Source organism: Varanus komodoensis, unplaced genomic scaffold (assembly GCF_004798865.1).
Source record: "Varanus komodoensis strain SLA01 unplaced genomic scaffold, ASM479886v1 scaffold26, whole genome shotgun sequence".
NCBI classification, from domain to species: Eukaryota; Metazoa; Chordata; class Lepidosauria; order Squamata; family Varanidae; genus Varanus; species Varanus komodoensis.
This window is the reverse complement of record NW_025335684.1, coordinates 14,689,463-14,710,207: the sequence shown is the minus strand read 5'-3', so window position 1 is coordinate 14,710,207 and position 20,745 is coordinate 14,689,463. Positions and strand designations below refer to the sequence as shown.

At 54.1% G+C, this 20,745-nt stretch overlaps 1 protein-coding gene across 1 annotated transcript; it reads right to left on the bottom strand.

Annotated features, from left to right (window-relative positions):
* Positions 1-537: 537 nt before the first annotated feature.
* JMJD8 (jumonji domain containing 8) lies at positions 538-17,111 on the bottom strand. The gene is made up of 10 exons (XM_044433291.1): positions 17,042-17,111; positions 15,401-15,543; positions 11,900-11,992; positions 9,404-9,452; positions 8,334-8,430; positions 6,678-6,746; positions 6,126-6,245; positions 4,733-4,800; positions 3,262-3,396; positions 538-2,489 (listed from the first exon to the last, which is right to left on the bottom strand). The coding sequence occupies exons 2-10, from the start codon at positions 15,487-15,489 to the stop codon at positions 2,409-2,411; spliced, it is 801 nt and encodes a 266-aa protein (XP_044289226.1). The 5' UTR covers positions 15,490-15,543; positions 17,042-17,111; the 3' UTR covers positions 538-2,408.
* Positions 17,112-20,745: the final 3,634 nt, after the last annotated feature.

The window sequence follows — 20,745 nt, the reverse complement described above, 5'->3', positions numbered from 1 at the left end:
AGCATTCTCACAAGTGAGACCCACAGCAAAGTGTTGCAGCACGGCACGCGGGGTGCCAGCCCTGCCCTTTCCCAGCACGCTCTTTTCTTTCCTCCCCGCACAATGGTCATTATCAGTGTCCCTTTGACGTGCTCAGTCCTCAGTGGGCTGGATCGGGGAGCAGACTGACCAGAGAGAGAGGGAGAGTTTGGGTGAGGGTTTTTAAAACGTTCTCTGAACCTCGTCATTCCCCCCAAGCCTGCTGCTCCATGTGGTTCCAGTCGGGGGGGTGAGGTTTCCGTTTGCGCGGAGTGTCCCCAGCCTGGCCTCCAGCCACGCGTGTTGCACTTCAGTGAGCGCCTGTTTCTGGGTTGCCTCGCTCACAAAGGAGAATGCATTGATCGAAATCAGGGAGAAGGGCCTCTTTCTATGTGCTGATGCAGGCCCGGACTGCTAGCCTGCCCTTTAGTATGCAGTGCAACTTTGATTTATTGTATGCATCTTTTCCTGCCCCAAACTGCTAAGATAGTTCTGCTAATGACAGCCACTTTACACGAGTTTTTCTTTAAATAAATTTTAATTCAAAAATTAATATCTATTGTGAGTAACAGTACAGCTACAACCAAGTGTGGCCTAGGGCCTGCATTCCAAACAGCGCCTAGAAACTGGTCCCGTTCTGCTTTTCTGGTCCCCTGCGTGTATCTTCCCGTCAGACTCGAGCCCTGACCACCGCCATGAAACGTGACCGCCTGAGACCTTGCGGCTCATGCTCACCTTGCAAGCTCTTGCTCCCAGCGCTGTTCTCAGCAGACCGGGGATGCAGCTTCTACTCTACCCGACAAGTGTCTCATTGAGACAGCAGACGCCTTTGCTCTATCTTTTCTGGCTGGCTTGGAGCTTGGCAATCCAAGAAGGGCTAGGAGCAAAATGAGTGGGGCTTGAAAAACCTCACCGCAAGTGCAGAATCGTATAGTCCCTGAGAGGTGTCCCAGGAGGCAGAGGAGTTGGGCCCATATTCTTCTCAGCAGGTGGGGAGAGGGGCAGCCTTACTGGAAGCGGCTGCTTGCCCGCTGGGGGCAGAGGGTCGATCGAGGGAGGTCTTGGGTCAGCAGGACCCAAAGCGGCTTCCTCCCACAGCCTTGGAACCGGCCCAGCGAAAAGGTGGGGGAGACCCCCTGGCCCACCCTTCGTCATGCGCTTGGGTATGGCTATTCCATTAGCATCCGTAGGATGGTTCCATGAATGCTTGGACATGAAACTGAGCCTGCAGGGCAAGACGGGATGGGCAAGGTGGATGGACCCAGAGGAAGGAAATGTAAAATCGGGCTTTGGTTTAAAGATGAGCATCTTGGCCACTAGCGTTTTGATGAACAGGCTCTGCTATGTCTCAGGTGGGCCTGGTTTCCAAAATGGAGCTAGTGAATTTGGCAGAAGGAGACATGGAGGAGGAGTGACTGCACACACAAGACAGCAACAATTGCACACAGCCACATGCCAGGCCAGGCCAGGCGCAGGGCCTGTTGCAAAGCTGCCAACCCCAGATGAAAACGGGCATGTCGCAGCCAGCCACAAGCCTTACTAACAAGTGATAACTTGTAAACAGACAGCTTATTTCCACCCAAAGAGCAGCCTCTCCAGTTCTCAACTCTTTCATCAACATACTTGATGTGGAAGGAAGCTGGGTGCCCTTCCTGGTATGCAAACCCAGGTTTGTCGCTGTTCCTAAAGGGTGAGCTGTTTTTGCAGAATGGCCACCGGCAGCCCGGGAAGATCTTGCCTTCGTCCCTGCAGATGCCCCTCTGGGAAGTGAGGCAGCTATAATTCTGGGTGAGCAGCAGCAGTAATTAAGGGGTGCGTTTCCCAATCACCACCTGGAGTGCTTTTTCAAGGGTCAAATTATGAACCTGGTGCAGGCCCAGGTCTTTGCCAAGCATCTGAAAAGCAGGTGGAACAAGCACGTGCACGGAATAGGCGTCCAGGAGAGGCAGGCTGTGCGGGTCAAAGGACAGCGCCTTAACCGGTGCAGATCACACCAGCCTCACCACTTAAGACACCGGGCAGAGAGTGAAGCCTGCCGCAAAATGGCCAGGGTGGCCACCAACCAGCTTTGCATTTCTACTGCCACAGCGGGAGTGCACCCTCTGGGTCTTTTCACTTCGGCTGTAACAAACCTACATTAAGTGTGGATCAAGGTCTGTTCTGAATGCCAGGGAACGGTACGCCTCTCCATCAAAACGGCCAGAGGCCCACCGGCAGAGGGTGACTCGCCTTCTCCCCTAATTTTAGGATATGCTTACAAGAGACTGAGACAGCTCCATCAGGGCTAGGCTGGCCGCAGACATCTGCTTGTGAAAAGAAATCCAGTTTCTTTGTACGCAGTCGCACGTTGAATGGCAGGAATTCTGAGGAGAAGGCACCACACAGAACTGCTAACCCAGGAATGTGGAGATAAAAACACTAGTGTCCAAATTGAGGGTAGCATGCCACCAGCGATCTGGGAAGTACAGGACCTAAAAGAAAGGAACAAAGGAGACCAAGAGGTTTGCAACTCCAGTTCCCAGAAGCCCCTGCCACCATGGCCAATGGACAGGAATGTTGGGAGCTGGAACCCCACAACCTCTGGAAATCCACTCTGCCCACCCTGTAGGGAGAGGGTCAGAGATGCCATGCTTTGGTGAAGTTAGATCCCACGGATTTCCGCTGGTTGAGTCCCAGTATGATCTCTAACTCCAGGCCCAGCCCACTGGACACACAGCTGAAACTTCTCTGCTGCAAAGCTGTTCCCGGCGGCCACCCCCGTTCCTTTCCTGGGTGTCCCCACAGCAGGGCAGGCAACCAGCTGGAGCCACTACAGAGAAACGGGAGGAGGAACCCGGCCCAGTGAGGGCAGCCGCTGAGGAGCGCCTCCTCCGTCTCCTGCGCAGCTCACCGCCTGTGTGCCGCCCCTTCTCCAGCCTGCTATCCGGGGACTTCGAGTCCTGAAATTCCAGGGGATGGAAATGACCACAACACCTTTTCCCTGGATGATCAGCATGCTGCTTTCCTTCTCCGGCTGTGGGTATGATGGTGGGGCAGGGGGATCTCTGCAGCAGTAATGCTTGTGCAGAAGAGCGCCCTTGGGCAGGTGCATTTCACTCTTCTGATCATTCTCAAAGGCGCAGGGAACCCATCCTTGTTCTTCCCCTCTGGTCAGCCCCGGCCACCATGATGGGAGAGGTTGTGCAACAACTCAGAAAACGAGGGCAGGCAGGCGAGCAGCGACGCTGCGGTGGGTGGACTCACTTCTCCGGGGTGGATGGTGCATTCCACGGGCCGCTCCCAGGGTGGCAGCAACGGGTAGGTATGCAGCAGCCAGGACAGCGTGGTTCTGTTGGGGTGGAACTCTGGCGTCTTCTCCGGGGGATACAGAAACCAGCGCTGCAGAGATCAGATGGGCTCGGCAGGTACGAAGCCTGAGCCGACCTCCTTTCCCCCACCTCTGTTGCAACACAGGATCCTAGCACTGGCCTTGTGGGGCCGTTTTGCCCTCGTGCCCAAGGGGCTTCCAACCCGAAGCATGAGCATGAAATATCGCAGGCTGGGAGGCACAGAACTCGGCACAAAAGGCCGGGGGTGCCTCACACACAGACACACATAATGAGCGTGCATGTACAAATCTGTGTTTATGTTGCTACTGATCGGGGCTATGACTACCCAACTCAAACAAGACAGCGGAGCTGTACAAGGGCACCTGATCAAAAGCGATTCATGGACGCTTCCAGTTTATAGGTGGGGAATGTGGTCAGCCATGATAAATCATTTGCTTAACGTTGCTTTTAGCAATTCATGAAATGAGTAAAGTCGGAATCCCTTTGTGCTGCCTGTAGCAATATCGGCGGAACCCAATACACCCATCTGCCCCCCCCCCGCCCCCCAGAGATAAGCTAGCAAAACTCTGCAAACCTGCAACATGTTGGCTGCGCACTGGGCCTTTCAGCTGGTCCGAAAGTGAGCAGGGGACGTGTTAAGGGTCACTGGCCAACCGTCACCCTATTTGGCAGCCATTTTCCATGTGCACTGGCTGTTAGTACATTCCCAGGCTGGCAGCCTTCAAAGCCCTCGGCAGGTGGGGCCAGGTGATCTGAACAATCGTCTCCTCCCTTATATACCTGCACAGATTCTAAGACCATTTCCAGAGGTCCTTTCCTGGGAGCGCCTGCCAAAGGAACTGAAGTGGGCTGGAACTGAGAAGAGGGCCTTTCCTGTGGGAGCATCACAGCTGCGGAAGAAGCTACCCAGAGAGTCTCATCTGGCCTGTGCACTGTACTCCTTCAGCATCGGCCATTTTCATCTTTATGCTTCTCTTGGTTCACACCCGCTACTTTAACTCTTTGAATCGCTGCTGTACCGGTTTCACAGTAGTTTTTAGCTTGCTTTTGTACTGCAGTATGAAGCCTTTATACTGCATTTTAGGGTTAGCCCTGAGCTTAGACGGGGAGTAAAGGGGTGTGCCACTGAGTGGGGAAAGGAGGGGGCTGGGTTGGGGACTGCGGCCGATTCCCAAAAGTAACCATCACCATGCCCTAGCTGCTGTGCTTGTGCTGGGCACAGAAGGCAAGTGGGCCTCTGCTGAGAGGCTTGCTTGCCTCAGGGCGTGGGGCTCAGGACCCCTCCCTTGAGCACGACCCAGGAGGGGACCTGGAGAGCGGTAGGGTCCCGGGGCATAGCAGTGCCATGGAAGGGGTGGATGAACCGTGTCACCTGCGGCACTCACCTTCCTGCCGAAGATCACCTCCGAGAAGCCAGGGCCGTGCCAGTGGAAGGGCACCCCGGAGCCGGAGCCTGCAAATGGGCAAGGGAGAGGGGTAGGGGGCAGCCACGTGGGCCCCTGCTGCTCCACAGGGCCGGGTGACTGGCCCAGAAGGCTCTGGGCCCTGTGGCCCACTTGCGCCCAGGCTAGATGCCTCCAAGGGCAGCTCCACCTTACTATCCGCAAGACCATTCCGACATTTCTGCTCGACACACTGAGGTGGCGGCTGGCAAGAGACCCGCATTCAGATTCTAGTTGTGCTTCGACTGGACTTTGCTCAGTGCTCAGCACTGCCCGAAGAGCTGTGGCTACCCAGGGCACGGGGGTGGAATACGGAACCAGCGACCGCTTCAGCTGCTACTGCTGCAGAGTCAGCCTTGGCCAGAGTGGCAGATAGGTGCTTGGGCTGGGATTAAGGGGATGGTGCGGAGCAGTCCCCCTTCGACCCCGAGCTCACCAAGTGGCTTTCAGCCAGTCGTGAACTCTCAGCCTCGCCCGCCTCACAGGGCCGTTGCCGTGAGACCAACACTGAGCTCCTCACATGAATTAAAACGGAGCTTATAAATGTGGTGGCAGCAACAACTGACTGTGTATGGTTAGCTCAAGCAAAAGAATGCTGCCAACATATCAACAGGCCGGGATCCAAGGTCCAAACCAACAGGCGTCATAATTCGGCATTTATCTCGCCCAGAATTTCCCTCCTCGGCACTAGTTCATAGTTAGCACTATATTTGCCATATAGCCTGAAGGGCCTGATCCTGCCTAATCTTGCAAGCAAAGCAGAGTCAGGCCTGGCCAGAGTCTGGATGGGTGACTTGGGCATAAGAGTCTGTGATTATTGTTATTAACCGCCCAGAGATCTTCGGCTGCAGGCAGTATACAAATGTTAACAGCAACAGTGTGGGGGGTCTTGCTCCCCTTGCGGGTGTCAGTAATACGATAACCAGGGAAGCCCAAGGAGTGATCAGAGACCAGCCAACGGCTCCCCTTGTGGGCACCAGCAGGGGAAAACTGAAGGTCTGGGGAAAGCGTCTGCATGTGTGGGGTGGAAGATGGGTGTGCACGGAGTGGTAAGCCAATGTGCCCCAACGAGTGCGCACAGGCATGGCCCGCTGGCGGATATCCGAGGGGGCCCTCGGGCTGGAGGGTCCCGCACCTCTGCACACCTGGCTCTGCGAGACGGCAAGGTCCAGAGCCTTCCGTCGCCCCAGGCAGCGCAGAACGCAGAGCTCCCGCTGCGCGTGGACCGGCACCTGGGCCCGAGGGAGCCCGGGACTTGGCCTGACGGCTTCCTCCAGGCTCCGGCAGTGACGCCGCCTCCAGCCTGCCTGTTTCTGCAAACTTCCTGGTTACTCACCAGCAATCCCAAAGCTGTACGCTACAGTCATGCCAGGGATCCGGAATGGTGGCGGGGTGTATCTCTGGAAGAGAGGGCCCCACTCGGTGAAGTTGTTGTTCCCAAAGAAGTAGAGTGTTTCTGAGGGCAAGAAGGCAAAGCAGTCAGTCCTTCCAGAGCCGAGAAGGCCCCGCTTCACTGGCTGAGCAACGAAGAGCAGCCGGCCCCGGTTTCGTATAACGTGGGGAGCGGCCCTCAACCAATGAGTGAAGCTGGTGGGCTTGGGTCCTGATCCAGCTCCTCCCCGGGATTCCCAGATGGCCACATGCCCTCTCCCCAGCCCCCCCCCTTCCTGCCCACAGAGGGTTTGGTGGCTTCCCGCTCGTGTGCCGTTTGCCCGGACTCCAAAAGTGAGAAACGGCCCCTCCAAGCTCCATGGTGTTTGGGCCTTGAGCTGCCACTGCAACCTGGCGTTCCGGGACTCTGAGATAAAGAAATGGGCTTTCTGGCGGGAGTAAGTTCTGCACTTCATAGAAGGACGAAGCCGCTCTGGGCACTGCCGGCCCCACTCACCGCTCCCCAGCGAATCCGGGTCCTGTGGCTCTAGGAACTGGTCCACGTACTCCTGGAAGGGCAGGTCAACTGCAACGAGGCAAAGGGACCGATGGGAGACCGCAGGGCCCAGGGGCCAAGCGGTGCTGTCAGCTACCTTCTTCACTACTGAAGGCCTTCTGATGGCCCGCAGCTGTGCCTCCCGTCCGAGTCATTCCCTGGCCCAGCAGCTGCTGCAGTGGCAGCCATCCGGCCTGGCGGGACCAAGATGTTCTTAGCAGAGAGCTTGAGATCACTGCCAGTACCTTGCAAGCCAGGAGAGAGTCGTGCTAGAGCAGTGATGGCAAACCTTTTAGAGACCGAGTGCCCAAACTGCAACCCAAAACCCACTTATTTATCACAAAGTGCTAACACTGCAATAAAACCTGAAAACTGGCCCAAGCAAATATATATATATTTAACCTTGGCAGTGCACTGACCAGCCATGCGAAAGCTCAGACGAGTCGTGACTAATGAGCCACGGCTCGTGACGTCAATGCCTGGCGCCACTACTCCTTTCCGAGCATGCGCATGGCCCCTATGTGCGCTGGTATCCGATGCTCGGCTGCTGGGGCAATCCTGGGGCAACTTGGCTTGCATGCCGACAGAGAGGGCTCTGCGTGCCCGCCGTGACACGTGTGCCATGGGTTCGCCACCACTGGCCTAACCCTAATATAGGGGTAAAATACCATTGAAAATAATGCTATTTTGAAAAAGCCTCCCTTGAGTAGCTTTTTCTACACAGCCCATCATTGCTGCCCATTCTAATCACATTCCAACCATCAAAATCATGCCAGGACACCAGATTCCAAGCTGCTTCTAGTCCAGCCAACAAGATACCAAGTGAAAGAAAGGAGAAGAAAAAGTTTCTGAAACCAGAAGTGGGGCAACGCCTGCACCCCTTGTGCAACCCTTTTTAAAACATTGTTTTTGAAGCCCTTGCACATCCATTACATCCACGTGGAAAGGCTGATCCACCAGGCCTTTTGCTTTAGTGCGATCCACCAGGTGTCCGCAACCAGGTCTGCAGAGAAGGTGTGACTAGGAATCTCCAGGAGGAGAATGGGGATCAAGAACCCCCCTCCCCTGGGGAAGTGAGTGAGGGGGTGTGTGTGGACAAGGGTGTGTTGTCTGGTACCTGCTGCCCTTCGGGTGGCTTTAAGGAGGGACTGGAGAAATTCAAGGGAGGAATGCTCCTGTATCAGATGCAAGCTCCTGTATCAGAGCCAGTGCACCTATGTGCCCCAGTTGCTGGGGAAAATGGGTGGGAGGGTACCATTCAACATGGTACCCAGCAGGACGCCCTGGTGCGGGCTTCCCACAGGGCATCCTGCAAAAGCAGGAGGCTGGTCAGGAGAGCCTTTCCGTCCGAGCCACCAGAGCTCTCTCCCACCCACACAGCTTTTGGGGGCCCCTTAAATGGGATCTCAGCCTTAATGATCAACAATAATCGACCGCATTAGGAAGCACCTCAGCCACCTTGTGGGCCCAGGCGCTGCAAGCACGGGCAGTGTAAGACAGCTGAAAGGGGCTGCACCTGCTACGTGTTAGAGCAGGTGTGGACCAGCAAATGGGTCTTCCCCGCACCTGCTTCTGGTCCTGGCCAGGAAAGGCATCCTGGGGCCCTCTGCGCCTCACCTTTGCGGTACGAGTAGGTGTTCGCGGTGCTGAGACGGACCTGCCGGTCCCCGAAGGCGGCGAGCAGCTTGCGCTTGGTGCACTGAGCCTGGAACTCCTGCAGGACAGAACAGGCTGTTGAGAGGGGCCCCCGTTGGCCGCCCCCCCCCCGGCCTGGCCAGGAGCGCGGCCACCTGTCGCCCTGGCCGGGCTCCCGGCCGCCCCACACGCAGCCTGGCCTCGGCGTCCCCCGCTGCCTGGGGGCTGCAGCCCCCAGCGTCCGGGGCCGCTGGCCGTGCTTCCCTCCTGAGCTCTGCTCCCTGCATGGAATGGGGGGGGGGGCAGGGGGAGCAAGGGAAATGCTGCTTTCAGGGCCCCGTTGCAGGGCAGGAGGGGCCGCTTCTGCAAGAGGTGCTCTCCACACCCCACACCCTGCTGAACAACTTGGCAAGATCCACCTTCCTTCATTCAGAGCCGCCGCTCGTAGCTTTGGGTCGACACGGGCCCAGAGCTGAGCGGCTGAGCACCCAGCACAGAGTGCCACCCTTGGACTGAGGGAGGTCACTGGCATGTCCCAGCCCGACCCCCCAGCATAGGGCAGATTCAGTGCAGCCAACGCGATCCACTTCTGCTGCCTCCCTGGAGCACTCACTTCGGGGGGCAGAGCCGGGGCAGGGGTCTGCATATTGGACTGCTTCCCCCTTTAATGCACTCCCTGCACGCACAGGTGGGAGGGAAGAGCAGGCCCTCAGGTGCTTCCCTCCGGCACTCGGGGAATTCTTTGCACGCAGCCGTCTCACACTGCGCAGGGTTCCCATCTGGCGCCCACAGTCCAGTCCAGGATGGTTGTTACCAATGTTCCACTGCCAAACCGCTCAGGATTTGGGCAACCCTCCCAGGGTGCAGGAGAGCGTTAGACCAGGCGGCTGCACTGCACAGCCAGGGAGGGCCCCCCAGAATCCTCAGAAGCACCGCAAGGGGTACCTTTCCGTGATCACGTATGGCCTGTGACAGAGGCCACGGGGCCCCCTGTGCGACTGGGTAGGCCTCGTTCCATCTTCCTCACGTATCTGTTCCAGGGGGACACTCACCGAGTTGTCTGTTATCCCTCGGAGTATCACAGGCCGAGAGAAGGCATACCTGGGAAATGAAGCGCAATCTGCAGCGTTACGCGTTCGCCGGCAACGGACATTTCTGACTGCAGCCCTCTGGGGTTGTGCGCTCTGCACCCCCTGCTGCTCTCTGCAGGACGACCTCTAGGCCCCAGCACGTATTATTGTTACTATCATTACGAGGATGTTAAATTTCTACGCTGCCAGTTAGCCATAAAAGGCTCTCAGGCAGTTTACAACAACTAAAATACAAGATACATTAATAAAAGATACGAGATTCATTAAAACACAATATAAAACAAAGCACAAACATTTAAACCAGAACAAAATAAAACCAGCTACATGAGACAATAAGCACGACAATTTACGAAATCTATCAAGTTTCCAAAACAAGAGGACCATGCTGTGGAATTAAAATTCACCCACCCGTTATCCTCATGTAGCCTTTCTGGCACAGAAGGGAAGGGCTGACACTTGTGTCCAAGCCGTGGGGCTCATGTGGAGAGGCCCCCGGGGCCGGACCTGCATCACCCGCCCTTCCCTTTCCCCCGCTTTGGGGTTGTCTCTGTAAACTGGGGCCAGCCTTCCTCCATCCCGGTGCCCTCCAGAAGTCTGGACTGCAACTCCAAGCATTCCTGAGCACCCCCTGGCTAGTGGGGGCCGATGAAGGAGGACGTCTTGAACATCTGGAGGGCTCCGGGGTGGGAAAAGCCACTCGCGGGTGGCAGGAGCCCCAGCGAGTGGGGGCTCAAACAAACCAGGCCTGTCTCCAAGTCCAACCTGTGCAAGGTTTGGGACGTGCCGAGCGCCCTGGACAAGCGAGCTCCTTTAAAAGCAACTGCGGGTGGGCGCCACAGGGGAGCGCAGATTCCCAGACCTGAGCTGGGAGTGGGAGTCCACCCCATGCGGCTGGGATGCTCTCCCGCCCCAGCTGTGGGCTGCTCGGGTGCCCCTGGCCGGCTGCTCTGGGAGCAGCATGCTGCCCCGGGTCGAGCCTGGGTCTAATCCTGCACGGCCCTTCCACTAAGAGCCTTTATGTCAAGCAAATCGGTTCCCACACAAGGGTCCTTCTAACACCCCCTCAGACTTTCCCGCACAGAAGCCTCTGGTGGAGGCCTTCTTCGCCCGGCAGTCGCAACTTCTTTTCACCAGAGAGGCCGGGGAATGAACATGGGAGCCCCTTCAGGCCGAGTCCGTCCTGCTCCCTGAGCCTTGACTCCTCGCTGAAGGTGCTACGGACGGAATAACAAGCTTAAATACAACCTTCTGCTAGCCAGTGATCCCCACGCTTCCGTAACTCGTCTTCGTCCATCCTCCTTTGCCAAACAGGCAGAGCAGCAAGGGGAGAGCACGAGCAGAGGGCTGCCACGCAGAGCAGTCGGCCCTCAGCCAGGCCCGGGCACATGGTCGGGGTCCGTGCGCTCTGCACAGACAGGGCACCAACCTACCCAGCACACTGCCAAAGGGGCCGCGGCAGAGCGCTGGGCTGGACTGAGCCCCAGTCTTCTGCAGCGGGGGGGGGGGGGGGGTGGCACGTGCCTTTCCCCAGGGCATGTCGGCCCTCCCCGAGATCCACAAGGAGTACCAGCTACTAGCTAAGGGTAGCACAGTGCATTGAGGGTGCCTTGAGCGGCACAAACTAAAGGGAAAGGTCTCTGCCCCAAGGATCTCACCGTTCAAAATGTGGTGGAGGGAAGGAGAGAGGAGAGAGGGGCAAAAAGGGAAGAAGGATGCGCTTGTTCCTGCCGCAGGTGTCTTGCCTTCCCCACGGGCCGAGCGGCAGCAGGGCCAGGGACACACCAGCTCCCTGGACCAGTCTGAGCATATCTGACAAGCTTAAAAACTGCCCTGGCACAAAGGGCAAATCGGCTGCCCCAAAGGCTGAGTCCAAGGCAGAGGGGCGGTCTGAGCTCTTCTTTGAACCCGTAGCTCAAATCTGAAATGTATTTCAGAAGATGAAAACTCTTCCCTCCCCTGCGTTCCAGGTTAGCTCATCTCTCCTCCTCATCTCTCTCACACGGGGTCATCACCAAATCAAGGCGGGCGCAGACACATCCCTCCCGTTAGCTCCCTTCATGCACATAAAAACCCACACAGCTCCTTCCGCGGACCCCCAAACCTCCAAACTCCCTCCCGCACCTTCGTTTGGTTTGTGTAGGGGCTGCTCTGGACTGCTGCTTCTGGTGACTGCGATTGCTTTCTTTTTAATCCGCATTTTCAAATGGCTGCTTATTGCACGTGACGGGTCTGGCGTTCTCATTACATATATTTTATGACTTCAGCCACTTGCAGTTTCTTTTATGTGGGGGTAAGGATATGAGGGGGGCTGATTAAAGTAGTGGAATGTAAAAGAAGAACGTGCTTTAAAGCGGTGAGCTTGTGCATGCAGAATAAGGGAGAGACTGTCCGGGCATCCGCACTCCACGGTGGCTGCCCAGTCCGCACATCCTGCCCATTGCGGTGACCAAGACCTACCGCTGAAGGAACTGAGAGTAGGTGAGAGAGGCATCCCGCCGCTCCACCGTGCAGCTGTCTCCCTCCGGCAGGGCCGGGTGTCTCTGCGTCAGCCTGAGGAGCGGAAGGAAACAGAGGCCGGCCTCAGAACAGCGGGGCACCAGTGCGGAGGGTTCAGAAACGCACTTCGGAACCGCAAGCCTGCAGTGCCCCGTCGCTTGGCCACTTCCCCAACGCCACGGAAGAGGATCCGCAGAAAGGGGCATGGCAGGCGCCAGGTTATACATCTTGAGGCAAACCTGGAAAGAACTGTTGCAAGTTCAATAGGAAAAAGGCAAGGAAGGGGAGAGAAGACAGAGGCATAGAAAACTACAGTATATCACAGAAGTGAGCACACCCCTCACATTTTGTAAATATTTTACTATATCTTTTCATGTGACAACCCTGAAGAAATGACACTTTGCCACAATGTAAAGTTGTGAGTATACAGCTTGTATAACAGTGTAAATTTGTTGTCCCCTCAAAATAACTCAACACTCAGCCATCAATGTCTAAACCGCTGGCAACAAAAGTGAGTACACCCCTAAGTGAAACTGTCCAAATTGTGCCCAAAGTGTCAATATTTTATGTGGCCACCATTATTTTCCAGCACTGCCTCTTGGGCATGGCGTTCACCAGAGCTTCACAGGTTGCCACGGGAGTCCTCTTCCACTCCTCCATAACGACATCACGGAGCTGGTGGATGTTAGAGACCTTGCACTCCTCCACCTTCCGTTTTAGGATGCCCCACCGATGCTCGAGAGGGTTTAGGTCTGGAGACATGCTTGGCCAGTCCATCACCTTTACCCTCAGCTTCTTTAGCAAGGCAGTGGTCATCTTGGAGGTTTGGGGTCATTATCATGTTGGAATACTGCGGCCCAGCCTCCAAAGGGAGGGGGTCATGCTCTGCTTCAGTATGTCACAGTACAAGTTGGCATTCATGGTTCCCTCAATGAACTGTGGCTCCCCAGTGCCAGCAGCACTCATGCAGCCCCAGACCATGACACTCCCACCACCGTGCTTGGCTGTAGGCAAGACACACTTGTCTTTGTACTCCGCACCTGGTGGTCGCCACACACGCTAGACACCATCTGAACCAAATAGGTTTATCTTGGTCTCCTCAGACCACAGGACACGGTTCCAGTAATCCACGTCCTTAGTCTGCTTGTCTTCAGCAAACTGTTTGCGGGCCTTCTTGTGCGTCCTCTTTAGAAGAGGCTTTCTTCTGGAACGACAGCCCTGCAGACCAATTTGATGCAGTGTGCGGCGTATGGTCTGAGCACGGACAGGCTGACCCACCACCCCTTCAACTTCTGCAGCAATGCTGGCAGCACTCATACATCTGTTTCCCAAAGCCAACCTCTGGATATGACGCTGAGCACGTGCACTCAACTTCTTTGGTCGACCATGGCGAGGCCTGTTCTGAGTGGAACCTGTCCTGTGAAACTGCTGCATGGTCTTGGCCACCATGCTGCAGCTCAGTTTCAGGGTCTTGGCAATCTTCTTATAGCCTAGGCCATCTTTATGTAGAGCAACAATTCTTTTTTTCAGATCCTCAGAGAGTTCTTTGCCATGAGGTGCCCTGTTGAACTTCCAGTGACCAGTATATGAGAGTGAGAGCGATAACACCAAATTTAACACGCCTGCTCCCCATTCACACCTGAGACCTTGTAATACTAACGAATCACATGACACCAGGCAGGGAAAATGGCTAATAATGCCCAATTTGGACAGTTTCACTTAGGGGTGTACTCACTCTTGTTGCCAGCAGTTTAGACATTGATGGCTGTGTGTTGAGTTAGTTTGAGGGAACAGCAAATTTACACTGTTATACAAGCTGTATACTCACTACTTTACATTGTAGCAAAGTGTCATTTCTTCAGGGTTGTCACGTGAAAAGATATAATAAAATATTTACAAAATGTGAGGGGTGTGCTCACTCCTGCAATATCCTGTATGTTATGCTGTGCAAAAAGCAGATGGGGAGATACTTTTCTCCTTTTAGGATAATGGAAGTAAAAAGAAATATTCTTTTCACACAGAGCATAACTATTATTATTATTATTATTATTATTATTACTACTACTACTACTACTACTACTACTACTACTACTACATTGCAATTATATTCTGGCTTTTTTTCCCTCTTGCAAGTAGCAAATCCCAATTTACATAGTTTTCCTCTACTCCATTTTTACCTTCAAAACAATGGCCCTGTGAGGTAGGTTAAGCTGTGAGTGAGTGGCTGGCCCAAAGTCACCCAGCAAGCTTCATGGCAAATTGGGGACTGGAGGCCGGATCTCCCAAGTCCCCAGTCAAAGACTGTAACCACTAGGCCACACTGGCTCTCACCATGGCGTTTGCTTCCATGTCGCACCCTGATGGCCACCCCTTTCGACGGCTTTAAAAGAGGAGTGGGCGGATTCAGGGGGAAGAAGGCTACCGGTCCTGGTGGCTCTCTGCTGCCTCCAATGTCAGAGGCAGGGTGCCCATCTGCACCAGTTACTGGGGGTCCCTCCGGCAATCCTGTCCTGAGGGCTGGATCCGTGAGTGGCTGGTTGGGCACTGTGTGCACTGAAGCTGGACTGGACGAACCTTGCTCCAGATATGCTCTTCCATTTGCAGATATGCAGGCTTTCTGCCCTGGCAATCAGGGCCTGGAGTTCTCTGCCTCCTCTGCCAGCTGCCATGCACAACGCGTGGCTGGGCCACTTCAAGGCCCAAAAATCCTACAAAAATTCTAAATATAAATAAATAAATGAGGACCACGTTCTGTTTTCCTTGCTGATGGTTTCTCTCTCTTTCAACTGCACTTGGACTTGAAAGCCCTTCAGACAGAGAACTGTCCTCTGCAAAGCAGGATCTACAACCACTGAGGCCAAAATAGTTTGCCATGCGTCTGGGATGTTCTACTCCCAACTCTAGTGGGACGTCCACGTGATAAAATGCTACTCCGCACACCTCAACAACTACCCAGCACAAGGGAAGCTAGAAAAATCATGCAAAGGGGTAAGCAAGAGCCCTGCTTAGCACCTTCTTATGAACTGAGCAGATGGTTTGTTTGTTTGTTTGCTTATGAACTAAGCTATGGGTCCCTGCCTGCAGCTGGATGTGGTACAGTCCAGACAGGTTAACCTCTCCACCTGCTGCCTGCAAAAAGGAAACAACTTGATCGTGCAGAACCATTACTATGAAACAGACATACCCCCAAAGTCAAGCCCAGTATTCAAATGGAGTTTGGCTCTTAAGCTGTGGCTGGCAGCCTCCAGAAGGTGCAGGAGCAATATGGGACCAGATAACAGATACAGAACCACTGGGGCAAAGAGATGAAAAAGGACGGACTGGCCACTGGTTACAGTGGTGGTGAAAACATGGCAGGGAAGTGGGGGATCCTTCACAAATGTGGCGTAATTCATGGGCATTGACTTTCCAGGGAGAAGCCAGAAGACTGACTGACCAGCCCTTTAGCAGATGCCTACTCACCAGCCTCCATCAGTTTCTAGCAGTGCTAAATTTCTAGGCAGCAGGAACAGCATGGACCAGAGCAGGAAGCATTGGCACCTGGGTCCCATCTGCTGCAAAGTCTGGCACAGCCGTCGCTCCGGCAGGCAAAGAGAGACGGACACCTAGAGGCACAGGGTCAGAAGAAGGCAACAGATATGCAATTCACTAGGCACAGCAAAAGAGAGTAAGTGTCCCCTCTTCGCACAGCCTGCTTGTGCCCTTCCACAACTCTGCAGAATAAGGCAGCACGGCAGAATCAGGGGCTGCCTCTGCAAACCCACATGCAATGCAGGAACTCTTCAAGGATCACTCATTTTTTCTAGGCACCAGATCAAATTCAAGAGCCCTCCCTGGCTGCTTAAAAGTGATGATGCTGATCCACCAGGTGACGAGGCTGAATCATGTCGGACAAGCATCAGCTTCGGGAAGTCCTTGGCCAAGTGACCTCCGCCAGCCACCTCCTCTGTTGGTGCTCCCCTTGCCTGGCATTTTGGTGGCAACAGGCAGAGACAACAGGCTGACTGGGCAATTCCCCACAATGCCCCAGGGCCACACTAGCACAGGCGAGCAGCCGAAGTCCCGGGCGAGCGCCTGGTGGCCAGAATCCCTGGTGCAGTGGCAGCCCCTTTGAGCCTCTCAAGGGCCCCAAATGCGACCATCTAGACTGGTGGAACACCCACATCTGGCGAAAGGCAGCATCTCCGTCTTGTTAGCCCTCATGATAGGTGTGAAAGGATGATTTGAAACAAGGGAGTAAAAGAGATTTAAAAAGGTAACAAAGAAAATTACTTAGCCCAAAGGAGGGGAAGGGCACAAATCAAATAGCACAAGGTATGGAGAAACAGGCACGTAGGCAGGAGGGCCAAATACTTCCTGATTATTGACAAGCTGGGCAGAGCAAAATGAGTCTATTGCAGCCCACCAGGGGCAGGGCTGGATTGGAAAGAAGGGCTGGTGTTGGGGCAGCACGGAGTAGGTGGGCGGAAAGAGTGTCACTCTCGGTACCCTATTAGCCAATTAGGGAAAGGAGGAGGGAACAAGCGGCGGGAGCAGGGTTCAAAAGGGGTGTGTGAACATGTGCTCAGGTGAACAGAAGAATGGGAAGGAAACCATTCCTTTCTGTTCCCTTCATTGCAATAAAGTTTTAAAAAGAACTCTCTGCATGCCTGGAATATTTTTCTCTTCCGACGGAAAGGAAAGAGCGTTCATAACACTCATCCCGCCCGTTCTCGGAGCTTAGCTGGCTTCTGGCCCGGCCATGCCTCTGATCCTCCTGCCCTGCTTGCAACTTTCGGTCTGAGCCGTTTTCTTGCCCAAATGAAATGTCCAGACATGCATCTTTCCAAGCAGGGGCGTCTTTAGCAGACGGGTTCCTGGCAAGACGCACACAGAGCCTTTAGCGCAAATGCAGCCGGCACCTGCAAAAGCGCGCACTTCAAAGGTTTGATTGTTGCTCTTTTGGTCCCGTGGGCCCGCGTCCCTGTTCGGCCCCAAGGTCCAAGCCCCGCGACGCCCCGCTTACTGACGCCGAAGTCAGCGGGCTGGAGCGCTCTGTTCCACCGTGCGTCGTGAGGCGATGCGTCCCTCGCCCGCGCCTCGCCATCCCTCCAGCTGCCTTACCTGTCCGGACACCGAGCGCCGTGAGCGCTCCTGCCGGGAGAGGCCTCCAAGCCCTGCGGGGACAGGCCAGGTTTCCCTCGCCCCGTTGCATTCTGGAAGTTGTAGTCGACGCAGGGCAGCCCTACCCTCGACGCTCGGTCAGCAGGAAGGATAGAGGAACTACATTTCCCAGCAGACACCGAGCGCGCAGAAGCCGCCCGGTACCCAAGTCAGGGAAGGAAAGGGTAGGCGGGGAAAGAGGAAGGGTGGCTGGCTGTTGCCCGGGGATACGGGGGCTGCGTCATGCGGTGCAGCTGGCGCACGCGCAGTTCGTTTCGGTCCGCCGCGTGGCTTTTCCTGTGCTGGGGACTATGGCAGCGGGGCTCTTCATCCATTGCCGCTTTTATTCTGAGCGTTTTAGAAGCTCGCTAGCGTGCTTAACGCCATCCTCAAAATAAATTCGAGTGCATGAACAGCTCCTATTAATGTCAGTAAAAGCGGCAACGGATAAGGAATGCCATTTTAAACAGTGACAGCTTGGTTTTGAGAAGGAAGACAGGATTTGATGCCACAATGCAAAGGCACACAGGAGTAATGCTTTTCAGACAGGATTTACCCAAATTTTCCCAACAGTGGCCACGCCCACTGTCTTGGATTCCTTGATGAAAAAGACAAGCTATAAATGTAACAAAACCCACACAACACCAGTGTGTAGCATGTGGATGTTCTGGGTTTACTTCTGTGATGTGTGTAGGGCCTCAACCGGGACGGGTAGGTGGGAGATAAACCTTCCCACCCAGCGGCTTTAAAGTCAGACTTCCGCCACGGGGGGGAAAAAAGCGAGGGACTTGCGCTGGCTCTGTGGATGCACAACTCTCATCTGTGCCTGCATCTCAGTGCAAATGTGCATTGGCAGCATGCAGCTGCTGCAGATTGAAGCCAGGCTGGAACTGGGTGCTTTCACTTGAGCCGGGGAGCTGATCTCCAGGATGGCTCAGAGCCCATGATGCAGCCAAGCGTTGGATGGATGGTTCTGCTCCCCTAAGAGGAAAGGCTAAGAGGAAAAGCCCGAGGGTTTCGGGCTTTTTAACTGAGAAAAAAATGAGTGAAGAGGCACATGATGTAGGCGTATGGTGGGGAAAAACAGAAGACTAAAAGCAGCAGCATGGATCATCCAATGAAGTGGGATAACAGGAGGTTCCGAACAGAGAAAGGGAACTTTGTCCATATGGTGCATGAGGCGGAAGTGTGGAATTCACACAAGGGGATGTGGTGATGGCCGCCACTTGGACGGGCTTAAAAGGGGATTAGACAAATGCACGGAGGAGGAGGCTTTCGATAGCTGCTAGTACATGCAGCCTTCAGCACAGAGGAAGTGTGTCCATCTACATCAGACGCTAGGGAATGTGGGTGAGAGAGTCCTGCCTCAGGGCTTCCCACTGGGGCATCTGGTTGGTTGACCACTGTGGGGACAGAATGCTGGATTAGGCAGGCCGCTAGTCTGATCCAGCATAGCTTTTCTTAAGTTCTTCATGGGCCAAGTCGTATTTTTAGTAGCACAGCTGATGTGTTGCATGCTAATTCCATGGTCCAGTTTGGGGAACTCCTACGAGATCTTGGTAACAAGTTTGTGAATGGTCTGTACCCAAGACCTCAAAAGAGCTCTTCTCCCAACATTATTCCTGGTTTTGTTAAACAGTTACCTGTTTAAGCAGTTTTAGAAGGCCAGAATTTGCTTTTCGGTACCATCTAGAAAGGCTCTTCAACCCATGCAAGACATAGGGTATGTCCATACCATCTTCTTCTACACTATTAATAGAGAGGGATAGGAGCTCTCCTACCCTCTGTGTCTTGGGGCGAGTGGCGAGGTTCAGTGCCATTGTTTTCAATTTTGGGGATGTGAACATCAGGCAATTTCCTTCCCAGTTGTGTACATTAGGAGAAACTAGGGCCCTCCTTTTTCTTCCCCTCTTCCTGTAACATCTCCCATATAGCTCACATGTGTTTTCTTCGTTTAAATCGTATAGCAATGTACCCCCACAATCTCTTCCTTGCAGGAAATGTGCTATGATTTCCTAGGAGCTTGAGCATGCCAATTCCGTGTTTCCCTAATCCACAGCTTCCTGCCCCTTCTCTCAACTAATATCTTAACATTTTGCACATTGTGGAAGCAATAATAATAATAATAATAATGATAATGATAAAAGCAGCAGCAGCAGCAGTTATACTTTACAAACTTTTTACATGCTCAGGGAATCCTCTGAAACCTTGATTTGAGAGGCCCCATTTTTAATCAGAGCAGATGGTCGAGCTCACTCAAAGTGCCTCCAGTAATGCAGTCACATGACAGGCAATGTGAGTTTTCCCTGGCACCACTTGCAGCAGCTACTGAAGCTGGACAAAGATAAGGGAACCTGTGAGAGGACGTCTAGGCTTCCTTCCCACTGCGCCATCAATATGTCAAGAGGCTTTGCGAACAGGCCGTTCCCAACAACACCATTCCCACCAGTTCATCATTCGGGCCTCTCTGCACTGGGCAGTCCGAGGTGGGAGTTTATATGCATACAGCTCCTTGTGCATATGGAGGAGATGCGCTTTCCCCTTCAAATCTTCTGCTTGGTGCACAGAACTCTGAGCAAGGCAGGTAAGTTCTAAAGACAGCCTACTTCTTCAGAGAGGGGGTGCGGTGGGGGGGGGAGATTGAGAGAGAGGGAGAGAGAATGCATGGCTTTTTTTCCAGACAGCTGTGCCTCTTCTGAATGGTTTAGCGCTTGCTTAATTGGAAAAGCTTAGCACCCCTTCGATTGCATTTTTTGTTTAGGAAGGACACAGGCTTTGTACAAAATGAGCACATGTACAGTGGTACCTTGGCTCACAAACTTAATCCATTCCATGACTCTGGTTGTCACCCAAATTGGTTGTGACCCAAGTCCAATTTCCCCATAAGGTTCAATATAAATAAGGTTAATCCGTTCGGTAACTATTTTTTTAATCAGAAAAAATGGAAACAAAATGGCAGAGAACAGAAAAGCGACAAAGCACTGTACGGTACAGTGGAGGACCCTAACCTAGGTGGGGGGGGGGTTATTGTTCTGAGGGAGAGCCCCCCTCCATAAGGATGCTGGGGAGATCTCTGTCAGGGGCTTCCTCTCTTCTGTGTCTCTCCGCTGCAGGGTCAGTGTTGGTGAAAAATCTGTCTACAGTCACTGGTTTTTTCCTGCGCTGCATTACCCTCCGGAAATGAGGCCACGTTATCGTTCATTGGATTCAGCACTCTGTTCATTACAGTTCTGTTGGGGTGGCGCTTCTCAGAGAGACCCTGGCACGGGCGCACTCCTGCAGGGAAGACGGGCGCAGCACAGCACAGCACAGCCGCGATCGCGCACGTCTTCCCTGCACGAATGCACCTGGGATCGTGGCCATCTCCCCACTCGGGGGGGGGGGTGAGGAGATGGCTGCGATCTTGGCTGCCACCCAGTGCGGAGTTCGCGACCCAAGTCAAAATTTTCCTGAAATTTTTGTTCGTGACCCGACCGATTTGGTCGTGAGCCGAGGTAGCCCTGCATTGTCTTAAGATTATTGAGACATTACTAACAGAGTGAGGCATCAAAGTCTCTACAGAAAGTGACAGCTGATGGGCTTGTCATGTGAAATCATAAGGGAAACTTTTGCAGCGCTGCATAAACTGTTGCTGCTGTTCTCATTCCAGACAATAAGAAATAGAA

Excerpts from the sequence above, each read along its gene's own strand:
- JMJD8 (XM_044433291.1), bottom strand. The coding sequence starts at position 15,489 with ATGGGACCCAGGTGCCAATGCTTCCTGCTCTGGTCCATGCTGTTCCTG. Across the intron at positions 11,993-15,400 it reads CTAGAAACTGATGGAGGCTG|GCTGACGCAGAGACACCCGG; the intron begins GTGAGTAGGCAT and ends TCCGCTCCTCAG. Across the intron at positions 4,801-6,125 it reads GTACAGCTTTGGGATTGCTG|GCTCCGGCTCCGGGGTGCCC; the intron begins GTGAGTAACCAG and ends GCCCATTTGCAG.